The sequence below is a fragment of the Nannospalax galili genome, unplaced genomic scaffold, assembly GCF_000622305.1.
Source record: "Nannospalax galili isolate Female #2095 unplaced genomic scaffold, S.galili_v1.0 scaffold101, whole genome shotgun sequence".
Taxonomy (NCBI): domain Eukaryota; kingdom Metazoa; phylum Chordata; class Mammalia; order Rodentia; family Spalacidae; genus Nannospalax; species Nannospalax galili.
In genome coordinates, this window is record NW_008345700.1 from 1,287,371 (window position 1) to 1,307,689 (window position 20,319).

General features: G+C 44.4%; 1 protein-coding gene across 1 annotated transcript in view; it reads right to left on the reverse strand.

The window, feature by feature from the left end:
- Positions 1 to 20,319, reverse strand: part of Poln (DNA polymerase nu) — a 206,576-nt gene that overhangs the window by 123,126 nt on the left and 63,131 nt on the right. The window contains exons 9-15 of the mRNA XM_017800294.1: positions 17,816 to 17,876; positions 17,041 to 17,105; positions 15,542 to 15,625; positions 14,577 to 14,672; positions 6,097 to 6,153; positions 5,252 to 5,305; positions 4,554 to 4,619 (exon numbers count right to left, since the gene is read on the reverse strand). Of these exons, the coding sequence (XP_017655783.1) occupies positions 4,554 to 4,619; positions 5,252 to 5,305; positions 6,097 to 6,153; positions 14,577 to 14,672; positions 15,542 to 15,625; positions 17,041 to 17,105; positions 17,816 to 17,876 (483 nt within the window). The remainder of the gene's footprint in view (positions 1 to 4,553; positions 4,620 to 5,251; positions 5,306 to 6,096; positions 6,154 to 14,576; positions 14,673 to 15,541; positions 15,626 to 17,040; positions 17,106 to 17,815; positions 17,877 to 20,319) is intronic.

Here is a 20,319-nt window from a genome sequence, read left to right on the forward strand (position 1 = left end):
GAAGTTTCTGATAAATTAATTTTGCCTCAATAAAACTGTTAAAAATGAAAAAAAAAAAACAATGTTTAAGTTCTTGTTCCTAGTGAGATACAGTAAGTACATGCCACTGAATGTAGCTATGGAAACTGGACAGAGCACACAGGACACTAACTGGAAGATGCTGATAAATCACAGAAAGATGCATACTAGAGAAGCAGACCAGAATGGAGCACTGCAGACACACAGCAAACTGATCATCTGCCCACCATCATCCGCCCTACCTGATCATCTGCCCCCTACTCCAATCATCTCTGCCCCACCTGATCATCTGCCCCTCCAATCATCTGCCCCCCATCATCTATCTCTCCCCCCCTCCCCCAACACACACTTGGTCCTAAACATGTGGCTAGTGGCAGAAAGAGTGCAATAGAGTCAGATGCTTAAAGCCTCAGGTTTCTGCTTAGAAGACCAGGAAAGGGATTTCCATGACCCAGAAATAACTGGAGAGAGCATGGTAAGAGCAGAGCTCAAGAAAACAGTGTCACAGTTGTCTATAAACCTCTGGGCTCAGCCTCTAGCTGTACCTGTGTAGGTTCATCCTGAAGCAACAGAATCCAGTTCAGTTAATTCCTCAACTGGCCACTGGGTGGCTGTCATGAGGAACTATCTGAATGGCATGGCGATGGCTTTGAAAACACTGTACTGTGTACTGTACTGTGTGTGTGAGGCACACACCTGACAGATCAGAACTTCTGGTCTGAGCCTAGCCAGGCCAACTACTCAGTACAACAAAAGCGCCAATATTTCAGTGGAATTTAAAAATAAGATCCAGATTTTCAAAACATAATATACAAAATGTCTACTTAGCAACCCCAAATCACCAAACACACAAAGTAGGAAAATCTGAAGTCACACGGGAAAAAATAACCCAAAGGTGTCAGCACCAGGAGGGTACAAACGTTGGCCTTTTAAACAAAGACGTTTTAAAACAGTATTTTATTTATTATTTTTATTTTATGTGTATATGTGCATTGACTGCATGTAGATAAGTGCACCCATGTCGTGCAATGCCTGCAGAAGACAGAAGACGCTGTCGGATCCCCTGGAACTGGAGTTACGGGCAGTTGTTAGCTGCCATGTGGGTGCTGGGATTCGAACCCGGGTCTTCTTCAAGAACAACCAGTGCTCTTAACCTCTGAGCCATCTCTCCAGCCCCTAAACACTTTTAAACAGCTATTGTAATAATCTCCAATGTGATTGCCATACATCACTGATGAGACCAGCATAATCATTACATCAACTACTGTTTCATAGTTCCTGAATAAACCCTAACCTGTTACTTCTTCACTGAGATGTCAAAAGTTGGGAGATGCAGGGGAACTTGGAGACAGAATACTTTACACTTTGCTCTTATGAGAAGCAGAGAACATGGAAGTGGGATGGGCTGCTGTAGTCTGGTGGCCATGACTTTCTCTTGGGTGTGTACATGAGAAAACTTGCTTCCATAAATACTACAGTTATGACTGACTTTTAAAATATTAATCAGGGATGGGGGTGCAGTTCAGAAGTAGAGATCTTGCCTAGCATGTGCAAAACTCTTGGTTTGATATCTATCACTGAAAACAATTAATCAACTGCACTTTGCTCAGTGTAAGGAAAGGTGTAACTCAAACTCCAGGCACCTTGTGGCAATGATGTCTGGTCAAATAATGAACAGCTGGGGCCAAGTCTTATGTGTAAAATACATGAAAGCACTAACATTTTGAGAAAATAGAGGCAAACATTCAGATAATCTTGGATGGAGAAAATCCTGTCTGAGAAGATCTGAAGAGAGAACCAATCAGGGACGACAGGCTGGGAGGGAACCAGGGATGACGGAGTGCACCAGCACACACGGTTCACTGCAGAGATGAGGGCTAAACACGGTTAGAAGGAACCAGGGATGACGGAGTGCACCAGCACACACTGTTCACTGCAGAGATGAGGGCTAAACACGGTCAGAAGGCAATCTGACAAAGCTACAGAAAGAAAAACTGGAATAACCTCTGCCCCATAACACACAAGTACCAGTGAGCAGGGCTCATGCTCAGGGTGCTCCCTGCAGTGAAACACTGGCTCACCAAGCTCATGGGTACAAGGGAGGTGCATGCTCATTATTTACTCTCAGAGGCAGCTCCACAACCCAAGGGTGAAATGGGACTACACAGAGAAAAACAAGAGACAGAGAAAGAAAGCCCTGAAGACACCCAGATGGTATGAACACCTGGCAGGTCTGTACCACCTAAGGGCTCTGTGAAGGGGAATGGCTAGTGATCACCTCCAGGAGAAGGTATAAGGCTGAGAGATGGTTGAGACCTGAGAGCCTGCATCCCAGAGCAGCCTCCCTGTGCCCAAAAGAATGCCTACCCCATGCCAGCCTCTCTCTCCTCCTCACACAGCCACCTGAGGGAGGCCAGCAAGGACTCCTTCTGCCTGTCACTGGATACACTGTATATGTAGGTGCCTGGCTGATGGCCTAGCAACTAATCAGGGACCCATGGGATGAACATAGAGAGACGATTTGAATAGTTTTACTCTTTAAAGTTCCACTTTTTTTTTCTTTTTTAAAAAATTATCTATCTTTATTTTTTTAATTTTTATTTTTTACAAACCCTTATGTCAAGGGCTGACTTTCAATAGATCGCAGTGAGGGAGCTGCTCTGCTATGCACAAAACCCCAACCCAGAAGCAGGTCATCTACAAATGGTTTAGCACCAGGTTCCACACGAAACCCCTTTCCGACACCCTTTCTGGCCCCTTTCCAACCACACCCTGCTTCCCAGGATGAAGGATCCACATTATTTTTTATTTCAAATATATTCATAATTAGATACATTATACAATGTATATGTGAATTATTCACATATGTAATTCACACATTTAAATCTTAATAGACTCAGGTTAATATAATATCAAGAGTTAAAAATAAGAAAATGAAGAACAGTATTTATGAATACATGTATTTGGAAATATGGAAAGATAGGATGTTAATCACAGTTGTTTCTCCATGTTGAATAAAAGTGACTTTTATTAGTTTGTATTTCTTTTCTGTACTAACACAATTTATATAGTGAGAAATTAGTAACAAGTCTGTGTGCACACATCCACATGTATATATGGGTGTGTGAATGTGGAGGCTGAAGTCAACCTTGGGGGGACACTCTCCAGGAGCCATTCACTTTGTTCTATGAGTCAGGATCTCTCATTGGCCTGAAACTCACCAAACAGGCTAAGCTGGCTGTCCACTGAGCCCCAGGGATCCTCCTATGCCCACCTCCCCAGTACTGGGGTTACAAACTCACATCACTATGCCCAACATTTTTATGTGGGGCTAGGAGTTAAACTGAGGTCTTCATGTTTGTGCAGCAAACACTTTATATAGCTCAGCAAGTCTTCTTCTTCTTCTTTTTTTTTTTTTTTCGATCTTTTTGAGACAGGCCCAGCTGTCCTGGAACTCACTATGTAGACCAGGCTGGCCTTGAACTCACAGAGATCCGCCTGCCTCTGCCTCCCAAGTGCTGGGATTAAAGGTGTGCGCCACCACTCCCGGCCAAGTCTTCTTTTTTAAAATAATTTTTATTTTATTTTGAGTATGAGTGTTTTGTCTGCACACATGGAAGTGCACCTGTGTTGTGCAATGCTCAGGAGGCCAGAAGAGTGTCAGATTCCCTGGAACTGGAGTTATCGACAATTGTTAACCATCATGTGGGTGCTGGGAACCAAACCTAGGTCCTCTACAAGAGCAGCCATGGCTCCTAACTGTTGAGCCATCTCTCCAATCCCTCAGCAAGTTTTCTTTACCTCATAAATACAAAGTCATTTACAAAGCAAGCTGGGAGTGGCGCACACCTGTGATTTCAGCACTCAGTAGACTGAATCTGGGGTAGACAGGGAGACCGTGTCTCAAAAAAGAACTAAAAAAGTGTTATTAAAGTTGCGTCATAACTGCAAGGGCATATACAGTTTCTTCATTAAGAATCGTTTCCACGGGGCTGGAGAGGTGGCTCAGCGGTTAAGGGCACAACGGCTGTTGCAGAGAACCTGGGTTTGATTCCCAGCACCCATATGGTGGCTAACAATCATCCATAACTCTAGTTCCAGGGGATCCAACACCCTTTTCTGACCTCTGCAGGCACTGCATGACACAGGTGCACCTACCAACATGCAAGCAATACACTCATACACATAAAATAAAGATAATAAATAAACATTTTAAAAAAGAATAGTTTCCAGAAACTAAGAATGGAGATGGTATCGGTCAGATAACTTTTGGAAGTCATCTTCTCAGCACGGACCTGAAGAGGAAGATGGGGAGGGGAGCCCTCAAGCACTGAAGTGCCTGGGTTTCTGAGTGAGAACTCAGCCCTTCTTGATCTCAGGACACAGAGATGCTGCCTGAACAGCAGTGGAAGGAGCACACAGGGTGAAACCCAACCACCAGCATGAGGCCCGCTCTTAGAACCAGAATGCACAGTAGCAAATATGCGTCTAGGCCTAACATCAATGGTGAGGGGTGGAAACGGCATACAACTTACGGGGTGCTTGGCTGAAAGTCTTCCGGTCACAGTTCCAGTCTGATTCCATGTACAGGACACAGAGCCCTTGATCAGTTAAAAGCAATCAGTTCAAACTCAAGCAATAACATGAAGAAGAGTACAGGGGGCCCTGTATCTCCAACACATCCTCCCTATCCTCTGGCTACTGGCTTTGAACTTCCAAGCCTGAAACGTACAAAACTGCCTTGTAATCAGGAAGAGCTGAAGGACATTACCCTCTAACCCAACAGAAGCAGCAATAGGCCAAGTCGGTCTGCATCAGTTATAAACTCTGGGGCTGGGGTCGGGGGTGGGGTGGCTGTGGGGACTTAGTACAGACTCAAGGTGGGACTATGTTGAAGGTTCTGCTGTTTGTTGTATGACTTTGTAAGTCACAGATATCTCTGACTGCAGTCTACTCATGGGTAAACTAACAGTAATGTCTACCTCAAATGGTTCCATAAAAGATATGACAGCAGATCTGAAAGCAGGCCAGCCGCAGAGCTGCCTCATGAGTAGTAGGTCTTAGGCATAAACCAACCACAATGCACAGAGATTCGAATAACATAATCACAGTCCATGGTCCCAAGAATGTTAGACTACTCCTCATTTACTGGGAACTGTTAAGTTGTATGTATATCTGAACTCACTATCAACCATACTCCTAATCCAAATTTCTGTTTTTAGGTCTCAGTTACCTTTTCCATGCAAGCTAGTAATCCATCTACAAAGGTCGACTTGATCTTGTGAACCTAAATCACAAAGACAAGAATAGTTCTTTTCTTAAGCTTGTTTAAGTATTCAAACAGGGTGGAGTATATGCTGCTGAACTTACCTCAGACGACTGGGAGTGGAGCCAGGATTGAATAACACAGGCCTGCTGTGAAAGATGCCACCTTACTCTTTTAAAATCAGTCTATCATCTTGCCACATCTCTAGACTTCCAGAGATGCTACAAAGGGGAGCAGATTCCTAAGTCCTCAGCACAGCGTCCTGGCAGCAGGCCCTTTCTCGCTCTCTCCCCATCATTATATCACTTAAGGCAGAAGGTTAGTCTAATACCAGTGTCCCTGAAGGGCAAGGGCTCAGTAAACAGTAGGACTGTTGTTTGGATTGTGAACATGGTTCATGAACAACAGAAGATGTGGAATAAAGAGTAGGTATGTGAACAGAGACAACATGGGAAACTAAAGGAGGAAAGGGGGCATGCCAGTAAATGTCATGGCCCTGGAGCCTGGAAACCAGTGGAAGTTCAGGACTCCTATGGGCACTGGTAGAAGTCTCATTTTCATGTGGAGGGGCAGGCAGACAGTCATCAGTCTCCTTTCACATACGACTCCTCAGGCTCCCAGTGCTGGGCAGGGCAGACTTGAACTTGAGCAAGACGACATCAGGATATGAGGAAGCAGGGCTAACCCGGGGTTGGCTGAGGAAACTGTACCCCTTAGAGCACTATTAAGGCACTTCAACAAATGTGGGATTGTGAATAGAGACAGGGCTGGATAGTTTTTCATCACAAACCACTCACAAAAAGTCAACTTACCTGTCTGTATTCCAAAATTATCCTAGGTAATGGGTGAAAGTCTTGTAGAGAGCGTAACTAAAAAATAAAAGTATATTTCACCAATTACCATGAAGTAATACCTTCATTTCAACATTTCAAACATGTTCAATTTGAGAAAGTCCTAGTAGTAAGTGACATAACAACATATTTTCCAAAATGAAGATTTGTAACAAACCTAGCTTATCAAGCATCTTAAACTCAAGCCCCTACAGAGTCTTTCTGAGGTCCACAAGGAGCTGAAAGTACTTCATGAGCTGAGGAAGAAGGGAGCTCTTGAGACCTTAAGTCAGCGAAATCGAAATCCCACAAAGCCAAGAAAGTGCCTCCAACACGTAGACCAGTGGTTTAGCAACACCCAACATTTGACTCAGCTATCTGGGTAGGACTTCAGGGAAGTGACAGTACAGCACAATCATAAGCTTTTCAGTCAAGTTAGAAATCAAAGTGCAGTAACACACAGGAAAACGCAAGATCAAAGTAAGCACACTGTGTAATTGCTGCCATGGCAAGAAGTGAAATTCCCAGCTTCCCAGTGGGTCCCTGCTCCTTTCTCAGACCCTGACATCTGTTGACCACTACAGGCTACTCTTTCCTGTTTCTGAACATCAGAGCAATAGAGTAGAACAGGTTCTGTGGTTTATTTGCTCAGTATTAAGTCTTGAGGGTTCATCTACGTAGCACGAAGCAGTGCTTTGTGATCCGCATGGCTGTATGGTTTCCAAGCGCAGGAATGCAGGACAACTGTGCATTCCGTCCTTGGTGGACACAGGCTCTTTTTCCACTGTAGGGCTTTATGAATAATGTGACTGTAAACATTCTGGTGCACATTAGTTAACAACCGCCACAGTTCTGGGGGACGTGCACAGAAAGGTGTAAATTATTGCTGGCCCATATCTGCAGACACAATTCTCGAGGGTAAACATACCAGTTATCCCATCAGCAGGGCCTGTATATATGCCAATGGCGCTGCATCCTCGCCAATGGACATTAATTACCATTCGTCTTGATATTTGCTGTTTTGATAGTGTCCTAGTTTGTTTCTCAATTGCTGTGACAAAACACTCTGACCACTACCAACTTGGGGAGGAAAGGGTTTATTCAGCTTACATCTCCCAGGTTGCACTTCATCAGGGAGCCCAAGGTAGGAACTCAGGGCAGGAACCTGGAAGCAGGAGCTGGAGCACAGGCCATGGAGGAATGCTGCTTACTAGCTTGCTCCTCTGGCCCCTGCTCAGCCTGCTTTCTTATGCAACACAGGCCCACCTGCCCAGGGGTGGTACCACCCACAGTGGGCTGGGCCCTCCCACATCACTCATCAAGAAGATGCCCTTCAGACATGGCCACAGGCCAGTTCAATAGAGTCAATTCCCCAATTGAGGCTCCTTCAACCCAGGTGTGTCAAGTTGACACTAAAGCTATCCAGTACAGATAGCTAAGAAGAAATATATATGGACTTTAATTTATAATTCCCCAATAACTAGTAAGGTTGGCCTTGGCTCAAGCATTAGCGTACTCATCACACACCTTTATTCTTGAAACCCCTGTTTCTGTCTTGCTCCTTTAGAAACAGTCTGTGTGTCTTTTCCTTTTTGACTGTAGGAATTTGTCATTCTAGATAGGGTTTTGTCAGTTATATTTATTGAAAGTATCCTCCCCCTTTGGGGCTTGCTTTATTACTCATCTAATGGTATTTTTTCATAAACAGAGCTTCTTAATTTTACTGCTGTCTAACTGACCAATATGCATATAAAGATTTGTTTGTGGGTTTTCTATTGTACTATATTGGTCTATATGTTTTATCCTTGAGTCAACACCAAACAGCATTGCATAAGTAATTCCTAGCCATTTTTATTTCTTTATAATTAGTCTTGGTATCAAATACACTGACTTCCTACAGTGCACCCCCAATATTATCTTTGCTCTTCTTAGGTTTTTGTATTTCCCTGTAAGTCTGGGAGTCAGCTTGACAATTCCTATGAAAAATCTTTTGTTTAGGTTTTAATTAAGATTTGCAATCTATACTTGGGGAAGGAAGGGTTGACTATGATTTTGATGGACTCATATGAACCACTGGATTATATGGGTCTCCATCTGAATAAAGACTGGGGACACAGAGTTCTAGCCACAGAAACACAAATAGGCATTGGCACAAGCAGGCACTGCCCAGAAAGAGAAATCTTGCCTCAGAATAACCCAGACCTGAGGTTTTCCTGGAAAAGCTAACCCTAGGAGGAGAAAGTACAGAAAACACCAAGCTAGGGATCTGTTAAAGGCTGACATTCCTTATCGCCGTCCCTCACTCACAATATCTTTCTCATCAATACCTCCCTGTGCGTCTTGACATGAGCAGCCTGGGAACACCAAAAAGAATTAAGCCTTTGATCACATAAAGCTGTGTACAAGGTACAGCAAACACTAAAGGGTTAGACGAAGAGGCTGCAGGGTGCCTGCTTCCCTGAAGCTTTATCAAAGGCTATACTGACATCACAGTCTTCTAAACTCCCTCTGCTTGGCCATTCCACGGCACCCACTGGTGCCTCTTTGACTTCCAAGTGTCGAGTTTTCAGGTTTTCACTCAGGCTGTTAATGCTAACTGCTCTAGTGCTATTAAAATCAGAGGGAGCTTAAAAAACAGCCTAGAGACCAGGCCACCTGGCCAATTCTGACTCGGTGGCTCTCAGTCATAATGCCTGGGCATCTCTGTCATCCAAGTGTCCAGGCAGAATGGAGGGAAACTGCCCCAGGGCAGCTATAATAGACCCTGCTAACAACATCTATGTGTTCATCTCCAATACAGGACTTGTTGTGAGCTCTGTCCCACACAACTACCTGGGCAACACGGTGCAATAGTCCCTTGGTGTGCACTTCTGTTCTAGCACATCCAAGACTGAACAACCAGCATCCCACAAAGAAACTGTTCTCTCCCCCATTTTCCCTTGGTACTGACCATATCTGTCTGCACACCCGTGAAACTAAGACACCTAGGACTCACACTCTGACTGCTCATGGGAGTGTACTAGTGTCCTTTCTGTCCTAAGAGTGCTCTGATGGTCACCTGCTTCATTCTGTTCCACTGCCATCACCTGGGCCACAGTGACAAACCTATATGTCAGTGAGCTTCTTTCGTTCTCCAGCCAGTTACAAGGGGGATATAAAAAAACCCACATCTAACACCTTCTAAAATTGTGTTCAAAGCTAGCAACATCAGATGCTGGCAAGGATGCAAGGCAACAAGAACTCTTACTCACTGGCAGTATGGAAAATGGCACAGTTGCTTTGGTTTCTTCTAAACTCGACAGACTCTTAGCACATGATCAGCAGTCATACTCCTTGATATTTACCCAAAGGAGCTAAAAACGTGTATCCACATAAAGATCTCTGCAAGGATATTTGCAAGACCTTTATTCACAATTGCCAGAATGTGGAAGCAATCAAGTTGTTCTTCAGTGGGTGAATGGACAAGCTGTGGTACACCCAGACACTGAAATATTATTCAATACTAAAAATAAATAGCTACCGAGACACGGAAAGACACAGAAAACCTGAAGCGCACATTGCTGAGGGAAGCCAATCTGAAAGGGTCTAGACTGTGTAGCCACATCTACTGTATATGTCATTCTGGAGAAGCCAAAACCATGGAGACAATACAAAGATCATTGGTTGCCAGGGACTAGGGGAGGGGGCTGAATACACACAGCACAGAGGATTTTGAGTGCAATGAAAATGCTCTGTGAGATACTGTAATGATAGATACATGTCATGTTTTTGTTTCAATTCACAGAATGCCTAACACCAGAGGGGGGCCCTAATGTCATGTGTAGAATTGGGTACTGATACATCACTGTAGATTCATCAGTTGGAACAAATGTGCCACTCTGAGGAGGACGTTGATAGTGGAGGGGATTGTGCATGTGTGAGGACAAAGGAGCATATGGAAAATGTGAACTGTTTGATTTTGTTGTGAATCAAAAGCTACTCTGAAAAATAGTCTACTACTAATAAAAAACAAAAACAAAACGAAAGGACATCCCTTCCCAGTCTGTAAAATACAGCCTGATGGCTTCCTTGCCCACATCTCAGTCAGCTATAAGGCCACAACCTCAGAGCCCTGAACAGCTAGAGCACCCCACTGCCAGGCCCTGTTCCACATCCCTGTCACAGACAGCTTCTGATTTTCACACTTCAGCTGAAGTATCATTTCTTCAGAATTCTCTCTGGACATCTCAGTCTAAAGCATGCCACTAGCCCCGGCGTTTGCTCTCAAGTCCTGCTTTCTCTTGAGAGGACCTTATTCTACTGGAGATATACGTTCCAGTGTCAATTTGAGTGGATCAAGGACCACATGGTACAGCATTTCTTCTGAGTGTCTCTATGAGGATATGTCCAGGAGAGATTGAAGTGAGGTTTAGACAAAGTAGAGGGGCAATTTACCCTCAGGGTGAGTGGCTACATTCTATTAGTCAGGGCCAGTATAGAATATAGAATAGAATATGGGAAAAGTGACCTTTCTCTCTTTCTGGGATCTAGGACGTCTTTCCCCATGGACATTAGAACTCCATACTGTTCAGTCTTTGGATTCCAGGACATATACTAGTGGTCCCCTGGGCTCTTAGACCTCTGGCCTTGAATTAAGAATCACATAATCAGCATCCCTGGGACTTGAACTGAGACATGTTATCTGTATTCCCAGGTCTCTAGCTCTTTTGCCAGCTGAGACTTCTCAGCCTCCATAATCTCATAATCCAGTTTTTCTAATAAAGCCCCTCTCATATATCCATATCTATCCTATTCTGTACCTCAGGAGAACCCTGGCTAATACAATTAGTCACTGGATTGGCTATTTCATGATGACAAACACGTTTTACGCACCTGGCTATAAATAGTGTTTCAGAGCCAAGGCCATAGTAAATGTCTGTTGAATAAAACAGAGATGCCTGGGCTAGGGAGATGGCTCAGTAGATAAAGTGCTTACTGTGAAAGCATGATGGCTGGCATTCAATCACCAAAAACCCAACACAGACACCTGGCAGGTGTGGAAGCCTGTAATCCCAGCACCTAGGAGATAGGGATGGAATCCCTATCTAGCTGGCCTAGCTGGAATTGGCAACCTCTGGGTTCAGAGAGAGACTCTGCCTTAGTGAAAACATGGAGGGCAGTTGGGAAAGACACTGACATCAACTCGGGCCCTCCACATGCACAGGCACACATGTGTAACACTCACCCATGTGTAGTTCCATATATGTGAGCATACATGTACACACACCACACTCACACGTACATGCACAAAATAAAATAAAGCCATCTCCTCTATTCATGGCTGTATTCCAAAGCCTGGGAGATACATTGGTCTATACTAGTCACACACAGAAGGTAGACATGTATGGGAGTCTACAGACTCCCATCGCTTCAGCTAGCTGGTTAGTCCAGGCTGCCTTCAATCCAGCAGTCTGACCTAAAGACCAGAACACCTTCCTAGCATTTAGTGCTGTATGATTCTTTAGGACTATATGGTTTCACTGAATATAAAAACACCAAGCCTCCCTCAGTGTGTGGTTGAGGAGGGACCCTTACACTTCATTCCTCTGTGTCTGTCTACAGAGGGGCAGGAAGTTCCACTAGTCCTCAGTAGGAATGGGGGAGCATCTAACTGGACACCACAGGCCTCTAGAACATCACCCTGCACAGATGTGAGTATGTGTCCGTTAGTCCATATGGGCGAGCTCTGATGGTGTCAGAGAGCTGATGTAGATGTCATGTTCTCTGACCATGCTGCATTTACCTTGGAAACCAGCAACAGAATATCTAGGAAGCTGTCATACATTTGGAAACTTTAAGGCACACTTTCAAAGAATTCAATAATCAAAGAACAGTCATAATAGAAATGAGAGAATTATGTGGAATGAGATGATGTGAAAACAATTGTTCATATGAAAATCTGAAGGAGTCATTCCATGGCTCCTGAACATCCACTGGGTCCCAAGTAACAAAGCAAGGGCCATGCCTTGCTACAGGAGTGATAATCCACCAGTGAAACCTGCAGGAGATGGGCAGGGAGGAAGGCAGAGCTGCCCAAGAAGGGCAGAGGGAAGTTAGCAGGAAGAAGTCTTAATTTGAATTTAGGATCATGGGAAGGTATTTTCTAGTGTTCTTGTTTGGTTTCTGACTAGGAATCCTGGACTAGCCAACAAGCTAAAGTGATGAGAGTCTTTCTCCCATCAAGAAACACAAGAAAAAAGAAAAGCAAAGCAGTGTGAGTCCCCGGAAAGTTCAGAGTTCCTCAGTGACCAAAAGAAAAATACTGAGATGGGTAAGATGTGGATGAAGAATTTACCACTTGTAACCATTATCATTTGTAATTTGATCACATGTAAAAATGGTCAATAATTTCAAAGAAGATTCAATGAAGCAGATGAATGAAGTAAGGCAATCAATTCAGAACCTGGGGAAGAATGTCAGCTGTCAGCAATGTGGGGGCTGGAGATGTAGTTCAGTGATAGAGCACTTGCCTAGTATGTACAAGGCCCGGTGTGTGTGTGTGTGTGTGTGTGTGTGTGTGTGTGTGTGTGAAAGAGAGAGTGTGTGAAAGAGAGAGAGATTGTGATAAAATTGCAAACATAGATAAATTAAGCAAGAAAATAGAAACGTTTGTAGTGAAAATTCAATAAATCAAATAAAAACCACAGTGGAAATCATCAATAATAAGACTAGATCCATCAGAGGAAAGGAGAGCAGGGATGGAATACAGGCTAAGGAAATAATATATTCCAACACCCATAAAGAAAAATAAAGAAGTGGCAGGACAGCTTCCAAGAACTCAGACATGACCAGAATAAAACCTAGGAATCCATGGTATGGAAGATGAATCTGAGATTAAAGACTAAAAGCATAGAAAACCTATTCAATGAAATTATAGCAGAAAAGCCTGTATCTAGGGAAGTATATGGTCACCCAAGCACAGGAGGCATTCGGAACCCAAATAGACCATTGAGGAAAGTTTCCACATACATGTGGTCAAGATGCCAAAAATGCAAGACAGAGACAATATCCAGAGCTGTGAGAAAAAAATGCCAACTCTCAAAGGTGAGTGCATCAGAACAGCAGCCCTCTCCACAGATACTAAAGGCTAGCAACGCAAGGGGTGACATATTTCAAGCCCTGAAAGCAAATGACAGCCAACCAAGATCATTTTTTCAGAAAATTACCTTTTAAAATTGGTAGAAAAATAAGGACAGTTAAAGACCAGCACAAACTAAAGCAATTCATGACCACCAAGCCAGCGCTACAGAAGGAATCCTAAACACAGAGGTGGGAAAACAAAATCACAGGAAAGAGAAGTTTTGTGAGAGGAATAGATGAACAAAGGCAAACTAGGAAGGAATGAATCACGCACAACTCAGCAAACTATCACATTCCTAAGACAAATGGGCAAGAAAGAAAAGAACAAACAATAATCTAACCAACCAGAGAAGCAATCAATAAAATTACAGGAATCAGGAAACTTTGCTCGGTAATAACGCTAAATGTAAAAGGTCGCAAGCTCCAATGGAAAGATTCAGACTAGCTTACTGAATTAGAAAACAAGATCCAACTATTTGTTGTCCCCATGAAATATGCCTCACTGGCACACGGAGACTGAAAGTAAAAGGATGGAAGGTGGTTTACCCACCAAACGGAGGCTGGAAACAGTAGGTATAGCAATTCTTATATCTGGTAAAGTCAACTTAAGCCAAAATTAGTCAGATGAGAAAGAGAAGACTACTGTGTATTAACAGAGGGAACCCTCCATCAAAAAATGTAACAAGAATATTTGCAGAGCTCTCTAGAAGAACAGGACGAATAGAATATAGAAATATTTACCTAATATAATAGAAAAGGGGATTGAATTGTATGACTTATACAACAGGGCTGGTAATCCAGACATTCTAGAAGCAGCCATTCAACATCATATTCCTTAGTTTTCTAGAAATGTCTGAGAATGTTATATACAGTGACTCAGGACAAACGAATTCCTTGCCTCTCACAAGTGGTGAATGGGAGTACTAAATGCAACATTTTGTATATTTCTTTAAACGGTGGTTCACACCATAGGTCACCAATGGTCCCTATACTTCCAGGAGAATCTTCAGCAATTTTAGATGCAGTTGAATTAGAAAGTCTGCTCCAGAAGGCACAAACCCCACTAAAGAAATCAAGCACAATTATGTTTTACCACCCTGGTACCAGAATCTGTATTATAGGCAAGGTTTTATAGAGTAACAGAATCAATAGAATGTGTGCACAGATATTATAAAAGGGGATTTTTTGAACTGGCATGTGTGATAAAGGCTGGGAAATCCAACAACAGTCATCTGCATGTTGGAGCGACAGAGAACCAGGCTTTGCAACAGCATGGAGCTAAGGCAGCTTGCACCTAGCACAGACAGCAACGTATAAGAAAGATGAAGGAGGCTGGTCCTTACCACGGCCTCTGACGTGGACAGCTGCTTCTGCAGCCCAGTTCTAGGAAGATGCTTCCTCTGACTCAACAGGTGCAGCTTCAACTTGCCAAAGAGGATCTTCAACAAAAACAAAGCACATATGTGAGAAAGCGCTTGATTTGCGAAAACGAACATCACACCATCACAGCTACAGCCCAAGGACACACTCCTAAACAGACGATACAAAATGCTCAGATCCTCATTCATAAAAACTTTGAATTAATGTATCTCAAAATGTTCATCTCTTGTGTGAGAACATGAACAACTTACATACTTTTTAGACAATATATAAATTCGGAATATACCTCCCTTTAAAAAATATATTTTTTATTTTTATTTTATGTGTATGAGTGTATTGCCTGCATGTATGTGAGTCCACCCATGTCATGCAATGCTGTGGAGGTCAGAAGAGGGCTTCAGATCCCCTGGAACTAGAGCTAAGGATGGTTCGTAGCTGCCATGTGGGTGCTGGGAATCGAACCTGGGTCCTCTGCAAGAGCAGTCAGTGCTCTTAACTGCTGAGCCATATCTCCAGCCCCTTACCTCCCTTTTAACCCCTACATAAGACATTTATTTATTTATATTTTTATTTTATTTTTTGGTCTTTTCGAGACCGTCTCCCTGTAGCCCCACCTGTCCTGGAACTCACTATGTAGACCAGGCTGGCCTTGAACTCACAGATATTCACCTGCCTCTGCCTCCCGAGTGCTGGGATTAAAGGCATTTGCCACCACGCCCATCCCAACACTTATTTTTTGAAAGGGCAAAAATTTAACATTATCAGCCAGGCATGATGAAACACGTCTGTAATCCTGGTACTCAGGAGGGTGAGGCAGCAGGACTGTCATGGATTGGAGGCCAGTCTGGGTTACATAGTGAGTTCTAGACCAGTCTGGGCTACAAAACAAGGCCCTGTCTCAAAATAAAAAAGCAAAACTGAGCATTACCTCACGAAGCTGATTATTGCTTGTTATAAGAAACTGCTCTCCTGCAACAAAATGGGCTTCTTGCTCCAGTTCCTTAAGACGAGCCTGGAAAGGTTTGAAATATAATCATTTGTAGTTTTTACAACTTAAAATTATTTAGTTTGCTTGTGAAGCAAATCTCAACAAAAGTCCTTAATGGAATAAAAAAATAATCTATAATTTACGAATATGGACATTTAAAAGCATATGTACTGACTTATGGTGGAATTTTCAGGCTCATAGAATCACCCTCCCCCAACCTAGATGAAAGTTAAAGCAAAAATAGAAATACATCAAAATGATGGAGGGAAAGAATGTGTTCACCAGCAATGTTAAAACTAGGAAAGGTTTCCAGTACCATGAGGAAGAAGACAGAAATGGGTTACAGGCTCACAGCCATGGTAGATCAAGATGTCCTGGAAGTCAGTAAGAGAATATGTAAATATGAAAAAAAGACTTGGACAGAAGGCCACAAGACAGCTCAGCAGGTAAAGGCACAAGTCTGACAACCTGAGCTTGATCCATGAGACTAACATGATAGAAGGAGAGAACCAGCTACTGAAAGTTGTCCTCTGACTTCCACACACATGCCGTGTGTGTGCACACATAAGCACACACAAATAGTTAAGTTTAACAAAAATGTTTTAAAGACTTGGATAGATCATTTTCTAAAAGAAACTAATAGTCAATGATGATAGGAAAGATATTAACCTCATCATTAATCAGGAAAACAGAAACTACACTCATGTTATGTGTGGTTTATAATAATCAGAATCTGGAGACAAACTGATGCCTCCTGCCTGGGGCAGACATCACCCACGGTACAGCCTGCAAACACTGAGCCAAACAAGGATGCCAGTGAGGCCGTGATGCAGAGGGTTGAGTGAACAGTCATATACAAACTACTGACTTACAGCTCAAAAACAAGCTGAACTAGATTATTTAGACACTGATGTGGAGAACATATGAAGAAAAGAAATAGTGATATGTCTTCCAAGGCAGGGTGGTGGTTACCTTTGGTAGCAGAAAGCAGTTTCTGCCCGGTAAAACACATAGAGCTGTGGCTATCCCATGCTTTGACCCACATGACGGACACCAGAGTTTGCTTTGGGGAAAATCAGGTAGAACGTGCATGTGTGTATGTGTGCATGTGTCTGTGATATCTTTATGCACTTTCCCATAGTTTCATTTTTAAAGAAATCTACTAATTCCTTGAGTGAACTGTGGGGGGGATAAATCTGCCTTTTAATCTTACCCCTAAGGATCCATTGAAAAACCTCCCCACACACATTAGAGGCAATGCTTGCCCCTCCACACACATGCACAGTAGATGCCAATGGGGCTTAAGCCCTTCAACACCTGGTCATCCCTTCTAGTAGCCCAACAGAAGAAAGAACAGTATCTGCAGCTGATGGGGACGGGAGGAAAAGCAGAATGCACTGAGAGCAACGACAAGCACAGATCCTGATACAGCAGCTCACCGCAAGAAGCGCTGATGTTCTCTCCGTCTCTTCTTTGTTCACTTGGATCTTGTGGTTTTCCATCACTGTGATGAAAAATTCAAAGCAGATCATATTTCTACTGCATTAATCAATCCTTTCCAATAGTCTGAAGAGCCCCACTCTCTGCTGACATAATGATAGCAATGCTCATTTTACTTGGGTCCTGTTGCAAGCCAAACTCTACAGAGGAAACAGAAGCATCAAAGAACTGGCCTGCTGGAAACACAGCTTACTGACAGAGCACTTGCCCAGTGTGTGCTAGGTCCTGGGTTCAGTCCCCAGACCAGAGATCAGACCTCAAGGTGTGCGTTGGTGAGTCTGCACTGGCCAGTTCCAATCTGGCCCTCTGCACACCCTGGATAGGGAGTGACTCCCTGGTTCCACTCTCCTGTGCATGCAATAGTATCTGGGCAGAGGCACAGAAGGAAGAGAGCCCTGAAGGGTGCTTAAATGGAGGCTCTCAAGACTATCAGGCTAGGGAGCACAGGACTGGAGGATTGGTATAGATTCAAGATAACCACAGGCAGGTAAATGTCAATGAGACTTCCTTCTCCTGGCCAGATAGGAGTCCCGCATGTCTGATACCCAGGCCTTCAAGTCCTTCCAGACTAGGATGTGATGCAGTGCAGACCAACCCCTCTTGTTGCCCTTGAGATGTAATGCCTATTCTTTTACAAGCCAGAGAGAAGATTTGTTCTCATAGTGGAAAGATTCTCCAGAAAAATGAACATACTTTGTTTTTATGGTAACTTACCTGCCAAAATTGGTATCAAAGGAAGCTCCAAAGTATGAAATAGTTGCCATAAACCATAAGCCTGTTTCATAGGAAGAAATAGATCAGTATGGCTTTAAATGATTACCTGCATTTTGTTGAAAAGCTACTACACTTCAACGTGCTGGGATGAAGGCAGCTCCTGCCAGAAGGGTTCCCCTACTGTCTGTCAGAAGGGCTCCCATACTGTCTATCAGAAGGGCTCCCCTAATGTCTTTCAGAAGGGCTCCCCTAATGTCTGTCAGAAGGGCTCCCCTACTGTCTGTCAGAAGGGCTCCCCTAATGTCTGTCAGAAGGGATCCCCTAATGTCTGTCAGAAGGGCTCCCCTAATGTCTGTCAGAAGGGCTCCCCTAATGTCTGTCAGAAGGGCTCCCCTAATGTCTGTCAGAAGGGCTCCCCTAATGTCTGTCAGAAGGGCTCCCCTAATGTCTGTCAGAAGGGCTCCCCTAATGTCTGTCAGAAGGGCTCCCCTAATGTCTGTCAGAAGGGCTCCCCTAATGTCTGTCAGAAGGGCTCCCCTAATGTCTGTCAGAAGGGCTCCCCTAATGTCTGTCAGAAGGGTTCCCCTAATGTCTGTCAGAAGGGCTCCCCTAATGTCTGTCAGAAGGGTTCCCCTAATGTCTGTCAGAAGGGCTCCCCTAATGTCTGTCAGAAGGGTTCCCCTAATGTCTGTCAGAAGGGCTCCCCTAATGTCTGTCAGAAGGGTTCCCCTAATGTCTGTCAGAAGGGCTCCCCTAATGTCTGTCAGAAGGGTTCCCCTAATGTCTGTCAGAAGGGCTCCCCTAATGTCTGTCAGAAGGGTTCCCCTAATGTCTGTCAGAAGGGCTCCCCTAATGTCTGTCAGAAGGGTTCCCCTAATGTCTGTCAGAAGGGCTCCCCTAATGTCTGTCAGAAGGGTTCCCCTAATGTCTGTCAGAAGGGCTCCCCTAATGTCTGTCAGAAGGGTTCCCCTAATGTCTGTCAGAAGGGCTCCCCTAATGTCTGTCAGAAGGGTTCCCCTAATGTCTGTCAGAAGGGCTCCCCTAATGTCTGTCAGAAGGGTTCCCCTAATGTCTGTCAGAAGGGCTCCCCTAATGTCTGTCAGAAGGGTTCCCCTAATGTCTGTCAGAAGGGCTCCCCTAATGTCTGTCAGAAGGGTTCCCCTAATGTCTGTCAGAAGGGCTCCCCTAATGTCTGTCAGAAGGGTTCCCCTAATGTCTGTCAGAAGGGCTCCCCTAATGTCTGTCAGAAGGGTTCCCCTAATGTCTGTCAGAAGGGCTCCCCTAATGTCTGTCAGAAGGGTTCCCCTAATGTCTGTCAGAAGGGCTCCCCTAATGTCTGTCAGAAGGGTTCCCCTAATGTCTGTCAGAAGGGCTCCCCTAATGTCTGTCAGAAGGGTTCCCCTAATGTCTGTCAGAAGGGCTCCCCTAATGTCTGTCAGAAGGGTTCCCCTAATGTCTGTCAGAAGGGCTCCCCTAATGTCTGTCAGAAGGGTTCCCCTAATGTCTGTCAGAAGGGCTCCCCTAATGTCTGTCAGAAGGGTTCCCCTAATGTCTGTCAGAAGGGCTCCCCTAATGTCTGTCAGAAGGGTTCCCCTAATGTCTGTCAGAAGGGCTCCCCTAATGTCTGTCAGAAGGGTTCCCCTAATGTCTGTCAGAAGGGCTCCCCTAATGTCTGTCAGAAGGGTTCCCCTAATGTCTGTCAGAAGGGCTCCCCTAATGTCTGTCAGAAGGGTTCCCCTAATGTCTGTCAGAAGGGCTCTTCCCCTACTGTCTGTCAAAAGGGATCCCCTAATGTCTGTCAGAAGGGCTCCCCTACTGTCTGTCAGAAGGGTTCCCCTAATGTCTGTCAGAAGGGCTCCCCTAATGTCTGTCAGAAGGGTTCCCCTAATGTCTGTCAGAAGGGCTCCCCTAATGTCTGTCAGAAGGGTTCCCCTAATGTCTGTCAGAAGGGCTCCCCTAATGTCTGTCAGAAGGGTTCCCCTAATGTCTGTCAGAAGGGCTCCCCTAATGTCTGTCAGAAGGGTTCCCCTAATGTCTGTCAGAAGGGCTCCCCTAATGTCTGTCAGAAGGGTTCCCCTAATGTCTGTCAGAAGGGCTCCCCTAATGTCTGTCAGAAGGGTTCCCCTAATGTCTGTCAGAAGGGCTCCCCTAATGTCTGTCAGAAGGGTTCCCCTAATGTCTGTCAGAAGGGCTCCCCTAATGTCTGTCAGAAGGGTTCCCCTAATGTCTGTCAGAAGGGCTCCCCTAATGTCTGTCAGAAGGGTTCCCCTAATGTCTGTCAGAAGGGCTCCCCTAATGTCTGTCAGAAGGGTTCCCCTAATGTCTGTCAGAAGGGCTCCCCTAATGTCTGTCAGAAGGGTTCCCCTAATGTCTGTCAGAAGGGCTCCCCTAATGTCTGTCAGAAGGGTTCCCCTGTCTGTCTGAAGGGCTCCCCTAATGTCTGTCAGAAGGGATCCCCTACTGTCTGTCAGAAGGGTTCCCCTACTGTCTGTCAAAAGGGCTCC